This window comes from Tachyglossus aculeatus, chromosome 16, assembly GCF_015852505.1.
Source record: "Tachyglossus aculeatus isolate mTacAcu1 chromosome 16, mTacAcu1.pri, whole genome shotgun sequence".
NCBI classification, from domain to species: Eukaryota; Metazoa; Chordata; class Mammalia; order Monotremata; family Tachyglossidae; genus Tachyglossus; species Tachyglossus aculeatus.
The window spans coordinates 2,984,391-3,002,356 of record NC_052081.1 but is presented as its reverse complement, the minus strand read 5'-3'; the positions used below and the strand labels follow the sequence as shown (position 1 = coordinate 3,002,356).

Genomic DNA, 17,966 nt, shown 5'->3' with positions numbered 1-17,966 from the left:
TCACGCTGCTGCCCGGATCATCTCTGTGCAGAAACGCTCTGGGCACGTTACTCCCCTCCTCAAAAATCTCCAGTGGCTGCCAGTCAACCTACACATCAAGCAAAAACTCCTTCCCTCTCGGCTTCAAGGCTGTCCATCCCCTTGATCCTTCATCCCTCACCTCCCTCCTTTCCTTCTCCAGCCCAGCCCGCACCCTCCACTCCTCTGCCACTGCTCGCCTCCTTACTGGGCCGCCTCCTCACCCGTCCCGCCATCGACCCCCAGACCCCGTCCTTCCCCCGGCCCGGAATGCCCTCCCTCCGCAAATCCGCCAAGCTCGCTCTCTTCCTCCCTCCAAAACCCTACTGAGAGCTCACCTCCCCAGGAGGCCTTCCCACACTGAGCCCCCCTTTTCCCCTCCTCCTCCCCATCCCTCCCACACTACCTCCTTCCCCTCCCCACAGCACCTGTATATATGTCTGTACAGATTTATTACTCTATTTTACTTGGACATACTTACTATTCTATTTTGTTAATGACGTGCATCTAGCTTTATTTCTTTTGTTCTGACGACTTGACACCCGTCCACGTGTTTTGTTTTGTCGCCTGTCTCCCCCTTCTAGACTGTGAGCCCACTGTTGGGTTGGGACCGTCTCTATATGTTGCCGACTTGGACTTCCCAAGCGCTTAGTCCAGTGCTCTGCACACAGTAAGTGCTCAATAAATATGACTGAATGAATGAATGAACCATCCAACACCCCTGACTCTCCCCTCTCCATCCCTGACTGTCCCCCCAGTGCCCCAGCATGGACCATCCAATGCCCCCAACTCTCCCCTCTCCATCCCTGTCTCCCCTCTCCATCCCTGACTCTCCCCCAGTGCCCCAAAAAACTGACCATCTCACACCCCCAACTCTCCCCTCTCCATCCCTGACTCTCCCCCAGTGACTCAAAAAACTGCCCATCTACTTGTTTTGTTGTCTGTCTCCCCATTCTAGACTGTGAGCCCGTTGTCGAGTAGGGATTGTCTCTATCTGTTGCCCAGCTGGACTCTCCAAGCGCTTAGTACGGTGCTCTGCATACAGTAAGCACTCAATAAATATGACTGAATGACCATCCCACACCCTTGATTCTCCCCTTTCCATCCCTGACTGTCCCCCCAGTGCCCCAGCACGGACCATCCAACACCCCCAACTCTCCCTTCTCCATCCCTAAGTCTCCCATCTCCATTCCTGACTCTCCCCCAGTGCCCCAAAAAACTGACCATCCCACACCCCCGACTCTCCCCTCTCCATCCCTGACTCTCCCCCAGTGACCCAAAAAACTGCCCATCTACTTGTTTTGTTGTCTGTCTTCCCCTTCTAGACTGTGAGCCCGTTGTTGGGTAGGGATTGTCTCTATCTGCTGCCCAGTTGGACTTTCCAAGCGCTTAGTATAGTGCTCTGCATACAGTAAGCACTCAATAAATATGACTGAATGACCATCCCACACCCTTGATTCTCCCCTCTCCATCCCTGACTGTCCCCCCAGTGCCCCAGCATGGACCATCCAATGCCCCCAACTCTCCCCTCTCCATCCCTGTCTCCCCTTTCCATCCCTGACTGTCCCCCAGTGCCCCAAAAAACTGACCATCTCACACCCCCAACTCTCCCCTCTCCATCCCTGACTCTCCCCCAGTGACTCAAAAAACTGCCCATCTACTTGTTTTGTTGTCTGTCTCCCCCTTCTAGACTGTGAACCCGTTGTCGAGTAGGGACTGTCTCTATCTGTTGCCCAGCTGGACTTTCCAAGCGCTTAGTACGGTGCTCTGCATACAGTAAGCGCTCAATAAATATGATTGAATGACCATCCCACACCCTTGATTCTTCCCTTTTCATCCCTGACTGTCCCCCCAGTGCCCCAGCACGGACCACCCAACACCCCCAACTCTCCCTTCTCCATCCCTAAGTCTCCCATCTCCATTCCTGACTCTCCCCCAGTGCCCCAAAAAACTGACCATCCCACACCCACGACTCTCCCCTCTCCATCCCTGACTCTCCCCCAGTGACTCAAAAAACTGCCCATCTACTTGTTTTGTTGTCTGTCTCCCCTTTCTAGACTGTGAGCCCGTTGTCGAGTAGGGATTGTCTCTATCTGTTGCCCAGTTGGACTTTCCAAGCGCTTACTAAAGTGCTCTGCATACAGTAAGTGCTCAATAAATATGACAATGAATGAATGACCATCCCACACCCCTGATTCTCCCCTCTCCATCCCTCACTGTCCCCCCAGTGCCCCAGCACGGACCATCCAACACCCCCAACTCTCCCTTCTCCATCCCTAAGTCTCCCATCTCCATTCCTGACTCACCCCCAGTGCCCCAAAAAACTGACCATCCCACACCCACGACTCTCCCCTCTCCATCCCTGACTGTCCCCCAGTGACCCAAAAAACTGCCCATCTACTTGTTTTGTTGTCTGTCTCCCCTTTCTAGACTGTGAGCCTGTTGTCGAGTAGGGATTGTCTCTATCTGTTGCCCAGTTGGACTTTCCAAGCGCTTACTAAAGTGCTCTGCATACAGTAAGTGCTCAATAAATATGACAATGAATGAATGACCATCCCACACCCCTGATTCTCCCCTCTCCATCCCTCACTGTCCCCCCAGTGCCCCAGCACGGACCATCCAACACCCCCAACTCTCCCTTCTCCATCCCTAAGTCTCCCATCTCCATCCCTGACTCTCCCTCAGTGCCCCCAAAAACTGACCATCCCATACCCGACTCTCCCCTCTCCATCCCTGACTCTCCCCCAGTGACCCAAAAAACTGCCCATCTATTTGTTTTGTTGTCTGTCTCCCCCTTCTAGACTGTGAGCCCGTTGTCGGGTAGGGACTGTCTCTGTTGCCCAGTTGGACTTTCCAAGCGCTTACTACAGTGCTCTGCACACAGTAAGTGCTCAATAAATACGATTGAATGAATGAATGACCATCCCACACCCCTGATTCTCCCCTCTCCATCCCTGACTGTCCTCCAGTGCCCCAAGACGGCCCATCCAACGCCCCCAACTCTCCCCTCTCCATCCCTAAGTCTCCCATCTCCATCCCTGACTCTCCCCCAGTGCCCCCCAAAAGACTGACCATCCCACATCCCTGACTTTCCCCTCTCCATCCCTGACTGTCCTCACACCCTGGACTCTCCCCTAGTGCCCCAGGACAGGCAGTCGCCCGCGGATGTGCCCAACCCGCTCTGGACGTGCCAGTTTTGCAGGCTGCCCAGCTCCCAGCTCCAGGCTCGTCCCTCACCCCCCCAAGGCCGGGCCCACCCTGACCCTCGGCCCGGCTCACACCGTCCTCCGATCCCACGGGAATCCTGACGGGCTTCTCCTGGGCCTCGCTTCCACCCTCACCCCCCAAAACCGCCGGACGTCGGCATCGCCTCCTGAGCCCGCTATGACAGGGGATCCGAACGGGGTGGGATGAGGGGGGGGTCTCACAGTCCCGATCACAGCCGTGGAGGAGCTGAAGATCGGCGGGGAACGAGGAGGGAGGGAGGGAGGTCAGAGTTCACCACGACCCGGGGGGAGGAGAAAGAGATAAATCAATCAATCGTATTTATTGAGCGCTTACTGTGTGCAGAGCACTGGACTAAGCGCTTGGGAAGTCCAAGTTGGCAACATATAGGGACGGTCCCTACCCAACAGTGGGCCCACAGTCTAGAAGAGACAGAGACAGAAACCAAACATACTAACAAAATTAAATAAATAGAATAGATATGTACAAGTAAAATAAATATAGAGTAATAAATATGTACAAACATATATATATATGTGTATGTATGTATATATAAATAGAGACAGAGACGAAAGTGCAGGTAGTAGTCCACCTGGGCCCCCGGCCCGAAGTGGATGGGAGATGCTCTCAGGGGGAGAGACAGAGAGACAGAGAGAGACTGTGAGCCCACTGTTGGGTAGGGACTGTCTCTATATGTTGCCAACTTGTACTTCCCAAGCGCTTAGTACAGTGCTCTGCACACAGTAAGCGCTCAATAAATACGATCGATGATGATGATGACGACGACAGAGCACCCCACCATCATCCCCAGCAACTGAGAGATGCTTCATGAGCTGTGGGGCAGGAGGAAAGAGACACAGAGAGTCAGAGACACAGAGAGAGACACGGAAGAAAGGGCGCAACAAAGAGTGTCGAGGCCTAGCTGAGGAGCGATGACGGTCGCGGGATCCCCCCGGGGACGGAGCTTTGGTGGCGGGGGGGTGCTCCGTGAGGCGGATAATCCCGATCCCAACGCCCGGGAGAGAAGCGTGACCGGGATGGGAGGAAACACGTAACACAAAGTCGCACACGGACGCCACACGGATCCAGTTGTACGCCCAGGCACAGAGACCCCTCCCCACCACAGGGACACAGGATCGCACGGAGGAGCAGCGGGGCTCAATGGAAAAAGCCCGCAGCTTTGGAGTCGGAGGTCGTGGGATCGAATCCCGGCTCCGCCACAGGTCTGCTGGGTGACCTTGGGCGAGTCACTTCACTTCTCTGAGCCTCAGTTCCCTCATCTGTAAAATGGGGATGAAGACTGGGAGCCCCACGGGGGGCAACCTTCTTTTAGACTGTGAACCGACTGTTGGGTAGGGACTGTCTCTAGATGTTGCCAACTTGTACTTCCCAAGCGCTTAGTACAGTGCTCTGCACACAGTAAGCGCTCAATAAATACGATTGAATGAATGGATAATAATAATAACGATTGAATGACTGAATGAATGAAAGGTCTTAGGAGGCCTTCCCAGACTGAGCTACCTCTTTCCCCTCCCCACAGCACCTGGATATATGGATATATGTTTGTATGTATTTATTACTCTATTTATTTTATTTGTACATATTTACTTTATTTTGTTAATATGTTTTGTTGTCTGTCTCCCCCTTCTAGACCGTGAGCCCGCTGTTGGGTAGGGACCGTATCTATATGTTGCCGACTTGTACTTCCCAAGCGCTTAGTACAGTGCTCTGCACACAGTAAGCGCTCAATAAATACGATTGAGTGAGTGAATAAATACGATTGATTGATTGATTGACAACCTGATCACCCTGTATACCCCCCAGGGCTTACAACAGTGCTTTGCACAGACTGAGCCCCCTTTTTCCTCTCCTCCTCCCCCTCCCCACAGCACCTGTGTATATGCTTGTACAGATTTATCACTCTATTTATTTTACTTGTACATATTTATTCTATTTATTTTGTTAATGATGTGCATCTAGCTTTATTTCTATTTATTCTAAGGACTTGACACCCGTCTACATGTTTTGTTTTGTTTTCTGTCTCCCCCTTCTAGACTGTGAGCCCGTTGTTGGGTAGGGACCGTCTCTATATTCATTCATTCAATCGTATTTATTGAGCGCTTTAGAGAAGCAGTGGAAAGAGCCCGGACTTTGGAGTCAGAGGTCACGGGTTCAAATCCCGGCTCTGCCAACTGTCAGCTGTGTGACTTTGGGCAAGTCACTTCACTTCTCTGGGCCTCAGTTCCCTCATCTGTAAAATGGGGATTAAAACTGTGAGCCCCCCAGGGGACAACCTGATCAGCTGTCACCTCCCCAGCACTTAGAACAGTGCTTTGCACATAGTAAGAGCTTAATAAATGCCATCATTATTATTATTATTATTACTGTGTGCAGAGCACTGTACTAAGCGCTTGGGAAGTACAAGTTGGCAACAATTTATTAAGCGCTTACCATGTGCAAAGCCCTGTTCTAAGCGCTGGGGAGGTTCCAAGGTGATCAGGTTGTCCCACGGTGGGGCTCCCAGTCTTCATCCCCGTTTTCCAGATGAGGTCACCGAGGCCCAGAGAAGTGACTTGCCCAAAGTCCCCCAGCTGACAATGGGCGGAGCCGGGATTTGAACCCAGGACCTCCGACTCCAAAGCCCGGGCTCTTTCCACTGGGCCACGCTGCTTCTCAGTACAGTGCCTGGCACAGAGTGTTATCATACTTAGGATTAGTAGTAGTATTATTACCGTAGTTGTCATGGTGATTATTATTAGGATTAATCAGCGCTTGTGATTATTATTAGGATTAATCAGCGCTTAGAACAGTGCTCCGCACATAGTAAGCGCTTAACAAATGCCGTCATTATTTATTATTATTATTATTAATGATTCTACAGATCCGTCCACCCCGCGTGGTCATCGCCCGGTCGCCCCCCGACCCCCAAAAGCCCCCCGGGGTTCGGAGGAGGAGAGTCGTCACCGGGGCGGGAATCCGCCGTCCACTTACCCGGGGGCACTCGGGTCTGGTTGGGTTGGTGCTGGGGAAATTTTAATCCCCAGATTTCAGCTGTAAAAGCAATATAACAGAGGACTAGAGCGGCAGCGCGGCTCGGGGGCGAGAGCCCGGGCTTGGGAGCCCGCAGGTCACGGGTTCGAATCCCGGCCCCGCCACCGGTCAGCTGGGGGGGGACTCCGGGCGGGTCCCTTCACTTCCCCGGGCCTCGGTTCCCTCGTCGGCAAAATGGGGATTAAGAGCGTGAGCCCCACGGGGGACGGGGAAGGTGTCCGGCCTAATTAACCGGTAGCTCCCCCGGGGGCGCTCAGTGCAGTGCCCGCCGCACAGTGAGTGCTCAACAAGTACCGTCCATCATTAATTTAATAACGGCATTTATTAAGCGCTTACTACGTGCACAGCACTGTTCTAAGCGCTTTCTCATCAGAAGGTGGGACAGGCCGACCGGGGGTGGCTGTTTGAAACAGGCTGGGGGAGCCGAGAGGAAAGGGCAGAAGGGCCTGGGTTCTAATCCCGGCTCCGCCACTTGTCTGCTGTGTGGTCTTGGGCAAGTCGCTTCACTTCTCTGTACCTCGGTTCCCTCGTCTACAATCCCCGTTCTCCTTCCGACAGACTGCCAGCCCCAAGCGGGACCTGATAATCTTAATAATAATAATAATAATAATAATAATAGTGGCATTTATTAAGTGCTTACTATGTGCAAAGCACTGTTCTAAGATAATATTAATAATAATAATGGCATTTATTAAGCGCTTACTATGTGCAAATCACTGTTCTAAGATAATATCAATAATAATGATAATAATGGCATTTATTAAGCACTTATGTGCAAAGCACTGTTCTAAGATAATATTAATAATAATGATAATAATGGCATTTATGAAGCGCTTACTATGTGCAAAGCACTGTTCTAATATTAATAATAATGGCATTTATTAAGTGCTTACTATGTGCAAAGCACCGTTCTAAGTTAATATTAATAATAATGGCATTTATTAAGCACTTACTATGTGCAAAGCCCTGTTCTACGATAATATTAATAATAATGATAATAATGGCATTTACTAAGTGCTTACTATGTGCAAAGCACTGTTCTAAGATAATAGCAATAATAATAATAATGGCATTTATTAAGCGCTTACTATGTGCAAAGCACTGTTCTAAGATAATAGCAATAATAATAATAATGGCATTTATGAAGCGCTTACTATGTGCCAAGCACTGTTCTAAGATAATATTAATAATCATTATAATAATGGCATTTATTAAGGACTTATGTGCAAAGCACTGTTCTAAGATAATATTAATAATAATGATAATAATGGCATTTATTAAGCGCTTACTATGTGCAAAGCACTGTTCTAAGATAATATTAATAATAATGGCATTTATGAAGCGCTTACTATGTGCAAAGCACTGTTCTAAGATAATATTAATAATAATGATAATAATGGCATTTATTAAGCACTTACTATGTGCAAAGCACTGTTCTAAGATATCAATAATAATAATAATGGCATTTATTAAGCGCTTACTATGTGCAAAGCACTGTTCTAAGATAATAATAATAATGGCATTTATGAAGCGCTTACTATGTGCAAAGCACTGTTCTAAGATAATATTAATAATAATTATAATAATGGCATTTATTAAGCACTTATGTGCAAAGCACTGTTCTAAGATAATATTAATAATAATGATAATAATGGCATTTATTAAGCGCTTACTATGTGCAAAGCACTGTTCTAAGATAATATTAATAATAATGGCATTTATTAAGCACTTACTATGTGCAAAGCACTGTTCTAAGATAATATTAATAATAATGATAATAACGGCATTTATTAAGCGCTTACTATGTGCAAAGCACCGTTCTAAGCGCTGGGGAGGTTCCAAGGTGATCAGGTTGTCCCCCGGGGGGCTCACAGGCTTCATCCCCATTTTCCAGATGAGGTCACTGAGGCCCAGAGAAGTGAAGCGACTTGCCCAAAGTCAAGTTCTAATCCTGCCCCTGCCACTTGTCTGCAGAGTGACCTTGGTCAAGTCACTTCACTTCTCTGGGCCTCCGTTCCTTCCCCCGTAAATAATAATAATAATAATAACGATGGCATTTGTAAAGCGCTTGCTACGTGCCAAGTGGGGATGGAGGCTGGGACAGGGACTGTGTCCATCCCCGTTTGCTTGGATCCAACCCGGCGCTCAGTACAGCGCCTGGCACGTAGTAAGCGCTTAACAAATAGCGCTATTATTATTATTATCATTACCTCCCCACCCAAAACCTCCCGGGGAATGAGAGCAAACCGACCGAGAGGTGGAAAAGGGGAGGAAATCCGGGGCCGGGAGCGCTGCGGAGGGCCAACGCCGAAACGAAAAGGCGGAAGGCGAGGAAAAGCCGGAGTCTGCGGGGACGAAATCGGGAAGGCCGAAGGCGGAGGGAGGGAGAGAATTAAAGGCAGAAGGAAACGGGCGTTTCCAGGAAGGAAGAGGGGAAACCACGCTCCGCTTCTGTCTCCGCGGCCCAGCGGGACTCAGAGGACCTGGGTTCTAATCCTGCCTCAGCCTGCCTCAGCTGGGCGTCCCTGGGCGGGTCGCTTTCACGTCTCTGGGCCTCAGTTTCCTCATCCGTCAAGCGGGGGGGCGTTCAAGACCAGTCCTCCCACCTCCTTAGACCGCGAGCCCCGTGCGGAAGGGGGATTGCGGCCGATCTGGATCGACTGTATCCACTCCAGAGGTTGACACGTAGTAAGCGCTTAAAAGATGCCACGCGCTTAGAACGCAGTTAGCGCTCAGTAAGTAGGACTGAACGGATGAAAGGAGAGAAATTACGACTTCCATTCCTCGAAGACCGGCCACTTGAGGTGCTGAGTGTCAACCCCCTGCGTCTCCCAAGGTGCCACCTCTCACGGTGCCAAAGAGAGAGACGCCCTCGTGGCTTCTTCCAAACCCTCGCCCCAAGCCACCTCACCTGCCACGGGAGGCCGGGACAGGGAGGGGACACTACAGCACAGCTGGGGGCGTTCAAACCAGCAGAGGCCGTGGCCTCAACCTCTACTGGACTCCTCCGAGTACCCACTACAGCGCTCTGGATATGGTTGGCACCTTGAACAATTCTCTTCACACAGTAGACACCCAGTAGAGCGCTCTGCACAAAGTTGGCACCCGGTACAGCGCTCTGCACACAGTAGATGCCCAATACAGCGCTCTGCACACAGTAGATGCCCAGTACAGCGCTCTGCACACAGTAGATGCCCAGTACAGCGCTCTGCACATAGCAGATGCCTGGTACAGTGCTCTGCACACCGTAGATACCCAATACAGCGCTCTGCACACAGCAGATGCCCGGTACAGTGCTCTGCACACAGCAGACGCCTGGTACAGCACTCTGCACACAGTAGACGCCCAGTACAGCGCTCAGCACACAGCAGACGCCCGGTACAGCGCTCTGCACACAGTAGATGCCCGGTACAGCGCTCCGCACACAGCAGACACCCGGTACAGTGCTCTGCACACAGTAGATGCCCAGTACAGTGCTCTGCACATAGCAGATGCCCCGGTACAGTGCTCTGCACACAGTAGACGTCCAGTACAGCGCTCTGCACACAGCAGATGCCCGGTACAGCGCTCTGCACACAGCAGACGCCCAGTACAGCGCTCAGCACACAGCAGACGCCCGGTACAGCGCTCTGCACACAGTAGATGCCCGGTACAGCGCTCCGCACACAGCAGACACCCGGTACAGCGCTCTGCACACAGTAGATGCCCAGTACAGTGCTCTGCACATAGCAGATGCCCGGTACAGTGCTCTGCACACAGTAGACGTCCAGTACAGCGCTCTGCACACAGCAGATGCCCGGTACAGCGCTCTGCGCACAGCAGGCGCCCGGTACAGCGCTCTGCGCACAGCAGGCGCCCAGTACAGCGCTCTGCACACAGCAGACGCCCGGTACAGCGCTCTGCACACAGTAGACGCCCGGTACAGCACTCTGCACACAGCAGACGCCCGGTACAGCGCTCTTTACACAGTAGATGCCCAGTACAGCGCTCTGCGCATAGCAGATGCCCGGTACAGTGCTCTGCACACAGTAGACGTCCAGTACAGTGCTCTGCACACAGCAGATGCCCGGTACAGTGCTCTGCACACAGTAGATGCCCAGTACAGCGCTCTGCGCACAACAGACGCCCGGTACAGCACTCTGCACACAGTAGACGCCCAGTACAGTGCTCTGCGCACAGCAGACGCCCGGTACAGTGCTCTGTACACAGTAGACGCCCGGTACAGCGCTCTGCACACAGTAGACACCCAGTACAGCGCTCAGCGCACAGCAGACGCCCGGTACAGCGCTCTGCACACAGGAGACGCCCGGTACAGCACTCTGCACACAGTAGACGCCCAGTACAGCGCTCTGCGCACAGCAGACGCCCGGTACAGCACTCTGCACACAGTAGACGCCCAGTACAGTGCTCTGCGCACAGCAGACGCCTGGTACAGCGCTCTGCACACAGTAGGCGCCCAGTACAGCACTCTGCACACAGCAGACACCTGGTACAGCGCTCTGCACACAGTAGATGCCCAGTACAGTGCTCTGCACATAGCAGATGCCCGGTACAGTGCTCTGCACACAGTAGACGTCCAGTACAGCGCTCTGCACACAGCAGATGCCCGGTACAGTGCTCTGCACACAGTAGACATCCAGTACAGTGCTCTGCACACAGCAGATGCCCGGTACAGCGCTCTGTGCACAGTAGACGCCCGGTACAGCGCTCTGCACACAGTAGACGCCCAGTACAGCGCTCTGCACACAGCAGACGCCCGGTACAGCGCTCTGCACACAGTAGACGCCCGGTACAGCGCTCTGCACATAGGAGACGCCTGGTACAGCGCTCTGCACATAGCAGACGCCCAGTACAGCACTCTGCACACAGCAGACACCCAGTACAGCATTCTGCAGTTAGTAGGTGATCAAAACAGCACCCTGCACACCGGAGGCACTCAATAAATACTACATAATAAGGAATGAGGGGGAGTTTTTTCCTAACCCTTTATTAGTAGTAGCAAACTCAGAGGAACAGAAATGAGGAAATCAAAAATGGGAAAAATCTGTGCCCGGCTTTGGGAGTTGAGGGGGTGGGGAGAGAGACGGAGAGAGAGAGAGAGACAGAGGATGACAGGGATCAAAGAGATAGAGACAGTTGGGAGATGGGGATGGGAGAGACAGAGATGGAGACGGGAGAGAGAGATGGGGATATGAGAGAGATAGAAAGAGACAGAGATAGAAGATATAATATAGTATAATATAGTATAGTATAATATAATATAATAATATAATATTAGAATAGAATAGAATAGAATATAACAATATTATAATATAATATAATGTAGTATAATATAATATAATATGATACAATATAATATAATATAATATAATATGATATAATATAATATAATATATTAGAATAGAATAGAATATAACAATATTATAATATAATATAATGTGGTATAATATAATATAATAATATAATATAATATAATATAATGCAACAATGTAATCGTAATATATAATATAAAATAATATAAAATATATAATATAATGATGTGGTAATATAATCATGATACATAATATAACATAATATAATATAATGTAATATAGTATAATATAGTATAATATAATGTAATATAATATAAAATGATGTGATATGATATATGATATAATGCTATAATATGATATAATAATATAATATGATATAATGTGATATAAGATATATAAGATAGAAAGAGATATAAGATAGAAAGAGAGATGAAAGAGATACAGTTGGGAGAGCCAGGGATGGGAGAGAAAGAGCCAGAGAGGGGAGAGCCTGAGGAGAGACGGACAGGGATGAGAGACAGGGTCGGAAGAGAGACAGAGAGACATAAAGGGAGAGACACGGATAAGAGGAGAAACGGGAGAGAGACAGAGTGGGAAGAGAGTGAGACGGATAAGGGAGATTCAGTTGGGAGCAAGACAGCGTTGGGACAGAGAAGGGATGGAGAGAGTGCCTAAGGAGGAGCAGAGACAGGGCTGGGAGACAGAGACATGGAGAGATACAGAGGCCGGGGTAAGAGAGAGGCCGGGAGGAGAGAAGGAAAGAGACGGAAAGGGGCTGAGGGAGGGAGAGGAAGAGGAGGAGGAGGTGGTGGAGAGAGACAGAGAAAGGGAGAGAGAAAAAGGGAAAGAGGGAGGACAAGAGCATGTCCGAGGAGAGTTTTGGGATCAGAAGGAGGAAGGCGGGCGGTAGTGTGGGGGGAATTCCTGGGTCCAGGGTGGGGAAGTGCGGCAGATAATAATAACAATAATGTTGGCATTTGTTAAGGGCTTACTATGTGCTGAGAACTGTTCTAAGCGCTGGGGTAGATACAAGGTGATCAATCAATCAATCATATTTATTGAGTGCTTACTGTGTGCAGAGCACTGTACTAAGCGCTTGGAAGTACAAGCTGGCAACATATAGAGACAGTCCCTACCCAACAGTGGGCTCACAGGCTGTCATTCATAATAATAATAATAATGATGGCATTTATTAAGCGCTTACTATGTGCAAAGCACCGTCCTAAGCGCTGGGGAGGTTACAAGGCGATCAGGTTGTCCCACGTGGGGGGCTCACATTCTTCACCCCCATTTTACAGATGAGGTTGCTGAGGCCCAGAGAATAATAATAATAATGGCATTTATTAAGCGCTTACTATGTGCAAAGCACTGTTCTAAGCGCTGGGGAGGTTACAAGGTGATCAGGTTGTCCCACGGGGGGCTACCAGTCTTCATCCCCATTTTCCAGGTGAGGGAACTGAGGCCCAGAGAAGTGAAGGGACTTGCCCATAGTCACCCAGCTGACAATCAATCAGTCAATCGTATTTACTGAGCGCTTACTGTGTGCACAGCACTGTACTAAGCGCTTGGGAAGTACAAGTTGGCAACATATAGAGACGGTCCCTACCCAACAGTGGGCTCACAGTCTAAAAGGCGGACAATTGGCGGAGCCGGGGTTTGAACCCATGACCTCTGACTCTAAAGTCCAGGCTCTCTCCACTGAGCCACGCTGCTTCTCATTCATTCATTCAATCATATTTATTGAGCGCTTCCTGTGTGCAGAGCACTGGACTACGCACTTGGGAAGTCCAAGTTGGCAACATACAGAGACGGTCCCTACCCAACAACGGGCTCACAGTCTAGAAGGGGGAGACAGACAACAACACAAAACACTTGGGGCTCCCAGTCTTCACCCCCATTTTCCAGATGAGGGAACTGAGGCCCAGAGAAGTAAAATGACTTGCTCAAAGTCACTCAGCTGACAAGTGGCGGAGCCAGGATTAGAACCCAAGACCTCTGACTCCCAAGCCCGGGCTCTTTCCACTGAGCCACGCTGCTTCTCCTGCGTGGGGAGTGAGTTTGGGGGTGAGAATGAGGAAGGTGGGCCTATAAAACGTGCGTGGAAAGCGTCTGGGTCACGAGGTCAGCCGATCTGGATGCAGAGCACTGTACTAAGCGCTTGGGAGAGTCCAAAGAACAATAAACGGACACATTCCCTGCCCACAATCAATCAATCAATTGTATTTATTGAGCACTTACTGTGTGCAGAGCACTGTACTAAGCGCTTGGGAAGTACGAGTTGGCCCACAGCGAGCTGACAGTCTAGAGGGGGGACAGACTTTAATTGAAATAAATAAATTGCAGATAGGTACACCTTCCTCGCCTCCCCTTTTCCCCCTCTTCCTCACCGGGGATCCGGGGCGAGGTAGGCGGGAAAGCTGGAGCGCATATGCCTGGGAATTTCCTGGATCCAGCGGAGGGGAGACAGGAAACGGAGCATGTGCGTGGGGAATTCCTGGGTCCGGTTTGGGGAAGGTAGGGTCGGACCAGAAGCGTGTTAAGTACTTAACAAATACCACCATTATTATCACGCAGCGGGGCTCGGTGACAAGAGCCCGGGTTTGGGAGTCGGAGGTCGTGGGTTCAAATCCCGGCTCCACCACTTGTCAGCTGGGTGACCCTGGGCAAGTCACTTCACTTCTCTGGGCCTCAGTTCCCTCATCTGTCAAATGGGGATGAAGACTGTGAGCCCCACGAGGGACAACCTGATCACCTTGTATCTCCCCCAGGGCTTAGAACAGGGCTCGGCACATAGTAAGCGCCCAACAAAAACCATCGTTAGTATTAGTATTGAGAAGCAGCGTGGCTCTGTGGAAAGAGCCCGGGCTTTGGAGTCAGAGGTCACGGGTTCAAATCCCGGCTCCGCCACTTGCCAGCTGGGTGACTTTGGGCAAGTCACTTCACTTCTCTGGGCCTCAGTGACCTCATCTGGAAAATGGGGATGAAGACTGGGAGCCCCACGTGGGACAACCTGATCACCTTGGAACCTCCCCAGCGCTTAGAACAGTGCTTTGCACAAAGTAAGCGCTTAATAAATGCCATTATCATTATTTTTATTATTACGGTGGTCCTCCCAGAATAAACAGCATTGCCTAAATATTTCCTGGGAACGGTGTACTCATTCATTCATTCAATCCTATTTATTGAGCGCTTACTGTGTGCTTACTGTTAAGCGCTTGAAACCTGGGACAGGCTGCTGGCCTGATTCATTCATTCATTCATTCAATCGTATTTATTGAGCGCTTATTGTGTGCAGAGCACTGGACTAAGCGCTTGGGAAGCTTGGCAACATCTAGAGACGGTCCCTACCCAACAGCGGGCTCACAGTCTAGAAGTGGGAGACAGAGAACGAAACAAAACATATTAACAGAATAAAATAAATAGAATAAATATGTGCTTCTCCCGTTTTCTCCTAAGCGTCTAGTACAGCGGTAGGAGCTCGCCCAATGCCATGTCGCCTCCTCCTTCTCTCGCTCTCCTCGGAAGGGTGGGATGAAGCCAGGGCGGGGGAGAGTGGGCAAGAAAGACCCCTCCTCTCCTGCCCCAAATCCACCTGCTGAGAGAGGGCGAGGTCAAATTCCCACTCGCTTCCCGCTTGTCAATCAATCATCAATCGTATTTATTGAGCGCTTACTGTGTGCACAGCACTGTACTAAGCGCTTGGGAAGTACAAGTCGGCAAGTGGAGGGGCAGACCAGGCAAGTAGCGCGGCCTGATGGGCCCGGGAGTCGGAGGACCTGGGTTCTAATCCCGGCTCTGCCGCTTGCCTGCTGGTGACCTTGGGCGAGTCGCTTCTCCGGGCCTCGGTTCCCTAAACTGGAAAATGGGGATCAAGACTGGGAGACCAATGTGGGCCGGGGCACTTTGTTCTTTCCGATTAATTTGTATCCACCCCAGTGCTCTGAAGGGTGCCTGGCACATAGTATCAATCAATCAATCAATCAATCGTATTTATTGAGCGCTTACTATGTGCAGAGCACTGTACTAAGCGCTTGGGAAGTACAAATTGGCAACACATAGAGACAGTCCCTACCCAACAGTGGGCTCACAGTCTAAAAGGGGGAGACAGAGAACAGAACCAAACATACCAACAAAATAAAATAAATAGGATAGAAATGTACAAGTAAAATAAATAAATAGAGTAATAAATATGTACAACCATATATACATATATACAGGTGCTGTGGGGAATATACAGGTGCTGTGGGGAAGCGCTTAACAGATACCATTAAAAAAACAGAGTTGGTAGGTATCATAATTATGGTATTTGTTAAGCGCTTACTATGTGCCGAGCACCATTCTAAGCGCTGGGGGTTGGACACGCTTAATCCCGACTCCCGGTCTTAATCCCCATTTTATAGATGAGGGAACTGAGGTCCAGAGAATAATAATAATTGGGGTATCTGTTAGGCGCTTTCTATGTGCCGAGCGCTGTACTAAGCACTGGGGTGGATACAGTCTTCTAGACTGTGAGCCCGCTGTTGGGTAGGGACTGTCTATATGTTGCCAACTTGTACTTCCCAAGCGCTTAGTACAGTGCTCTGCACACAGTTAGTGCTCAATGAATACGATTGAATGAATACAAGGAAATCGAGTTGGACCCAGTCGATGTCCCACTTGGGGCTCACAGTTTTCAATCCCCGTTTGACAGATGAGGGAACTGAGGCCCAGAGAAGTGAAATGACTCGCCCAAGGTCACCCAGCAGACAAGCGGCAGAGCCAGGATTAGAAGCCACGTCCCTTGACTCGCGAGCCGGGGCTCTTGCCATTAGGCCACACTGCTTCTAACTCAGTTTTGTTTCCTGTCTACATGTTTTGTTTCGTTGTCTGTCTCCCCCGTCTGAGCCCGTTGTTGGGTAGGGACCGTCTCTAGATGTTGCCAATTTGTACTTCCCAAGCGCTTAGTACAGTGCTCTGCACATAGTAAGCGCTCAATAAATACGATTGATGATGATGATGATGACTTCCCAGCGCTTAGTACAGTGCTCTGCACACAGTAAGCGCTCAATAAATACGATTGAATGAATGAACTAGGACGGGATCCCGGGGGGGGTCAGCCGGGAGGTCAATCGCGGGGGGTGGGGGATGGCGTCCGGAGTCGGGATCCTGGATAGGTCAAGGCGGGAGACGTCCCGGGAAGGGGACTGTCCTCTCCCAGGAGCCAACGGGCCGAGACGTCATCCTGTCGGGTTGGAGCGTTGTTCGGCTCCGATGTCCGCGGCCCTGGACCGAGGGACTTGGACCTTTGGACACTTGATGGTCGTCTCCCTCCCGGCCCACGGCACTCGGATCCTTATCTTGAAACGACCGGGGGTAAATGACTTATTTATTCATATTCGCGTCGGTCTCCCCCTCTAGACTGTGAGCTCGTTACGGGCAGGGAACGGGTCTGATTCTGTTGAACTGTTGAACTCAAGCACTTAGTTCCGGGCTCCGTACACGGTAGTAGGCGCTCAATAAATACCACCGACTGACTGACCGACTGAGCCGGGGACTGGCTTCCTGGAAACAGGAAGGGAGGTCAGTCGTGGTGGAGAGAGACAGGAAGACTGACAGACGGAGACTGATAGAGACAGGGAGACAGAGACAGGGAAACAGAAAGAGACAGGGAGACACAGAGAAACAGGAAGACAGACAGAGACAAGAGACAGAGACAGGGAGACAGAAAGAAACAAGAAGACAAGAAGACAGAGACAGGTGACAGACAGAAACAGGGAGATGGGCAGAGATAGGAGACAGAGACAGGAAGACAGAAAGAAACAGAAAGAGGAAGACAGAGACAGGAGATGGACAATGACAGGGAGATGGGCAGAGATGGGAGACAGAGACAGGAAGACAGGAAGAAACAGGAAGACAGAGACAGGTGACAGACAGAAACAGGGAGACAGGCAGAGATAGGAGACAGAGACAGGAAGACAGAAAGAAACAGAAAGAATCAGGAAGACAGAGACAGGAGACAGACAGAGACAGGGAGATGGGCAGAGATAGGAGACAGAGACAGGAAGACAGAAAGAAACAAGAAGACAGGAAGAAACAGGAAGACAGAGACAGGTGACAGACAGAAACAGGGAGACAGGCAGAGATAGGGAGACAAGCAGAGAGAGGAGACAGAGACAGGAAGACAGAAAGAAACAGGAAGACAGAGACAGGAGACAGAGACAAGGAGACAGGCAGAGATAGGAGACAGAGACAGGAAGACAGAAAGAAACAAGAAGACAGAGACAGGTGACAGACAGAAACAGGGAGACAGGCAGAGATAGGGAGACAGGCAGAGAGATGAGACAGAGACAGGAAGACAGAAAGAAACAGGAAGACAGAGAC

At 50.3% G+C, this 17,966-nt stretch overlaps 1 protein-coding gene across 2 annotated transcripts in view; it reads right to left on the bottom strand.

Annotated features, from left to right (window-relative positions):
* IGSF3 (immunoglobulin superfamily member 3) overlaps window positions 1-17,966 on the bottom strand; it is a 62,960-nt gene that overhangs the window by 24,100 nt on the left and 20,894 nt on the right. Inside the window, exon 5 of one of the 2 annotated variants that reach the window (XM_038758422.1) lies at window positions 6,235-6,294. The exons of the other annotated variant lie outside the window; for it this stretch is intronic. Within the exon in view, the coding sequence (XP_038614350.1) occupies window positions 6,235-6,294 (60 nt within the window). The remainder of the gene's footprint in view (window positions 1-6,234; window positions 6,295-17,966) is intronic. 2 annotated transcript variants of the gene reach the window in all.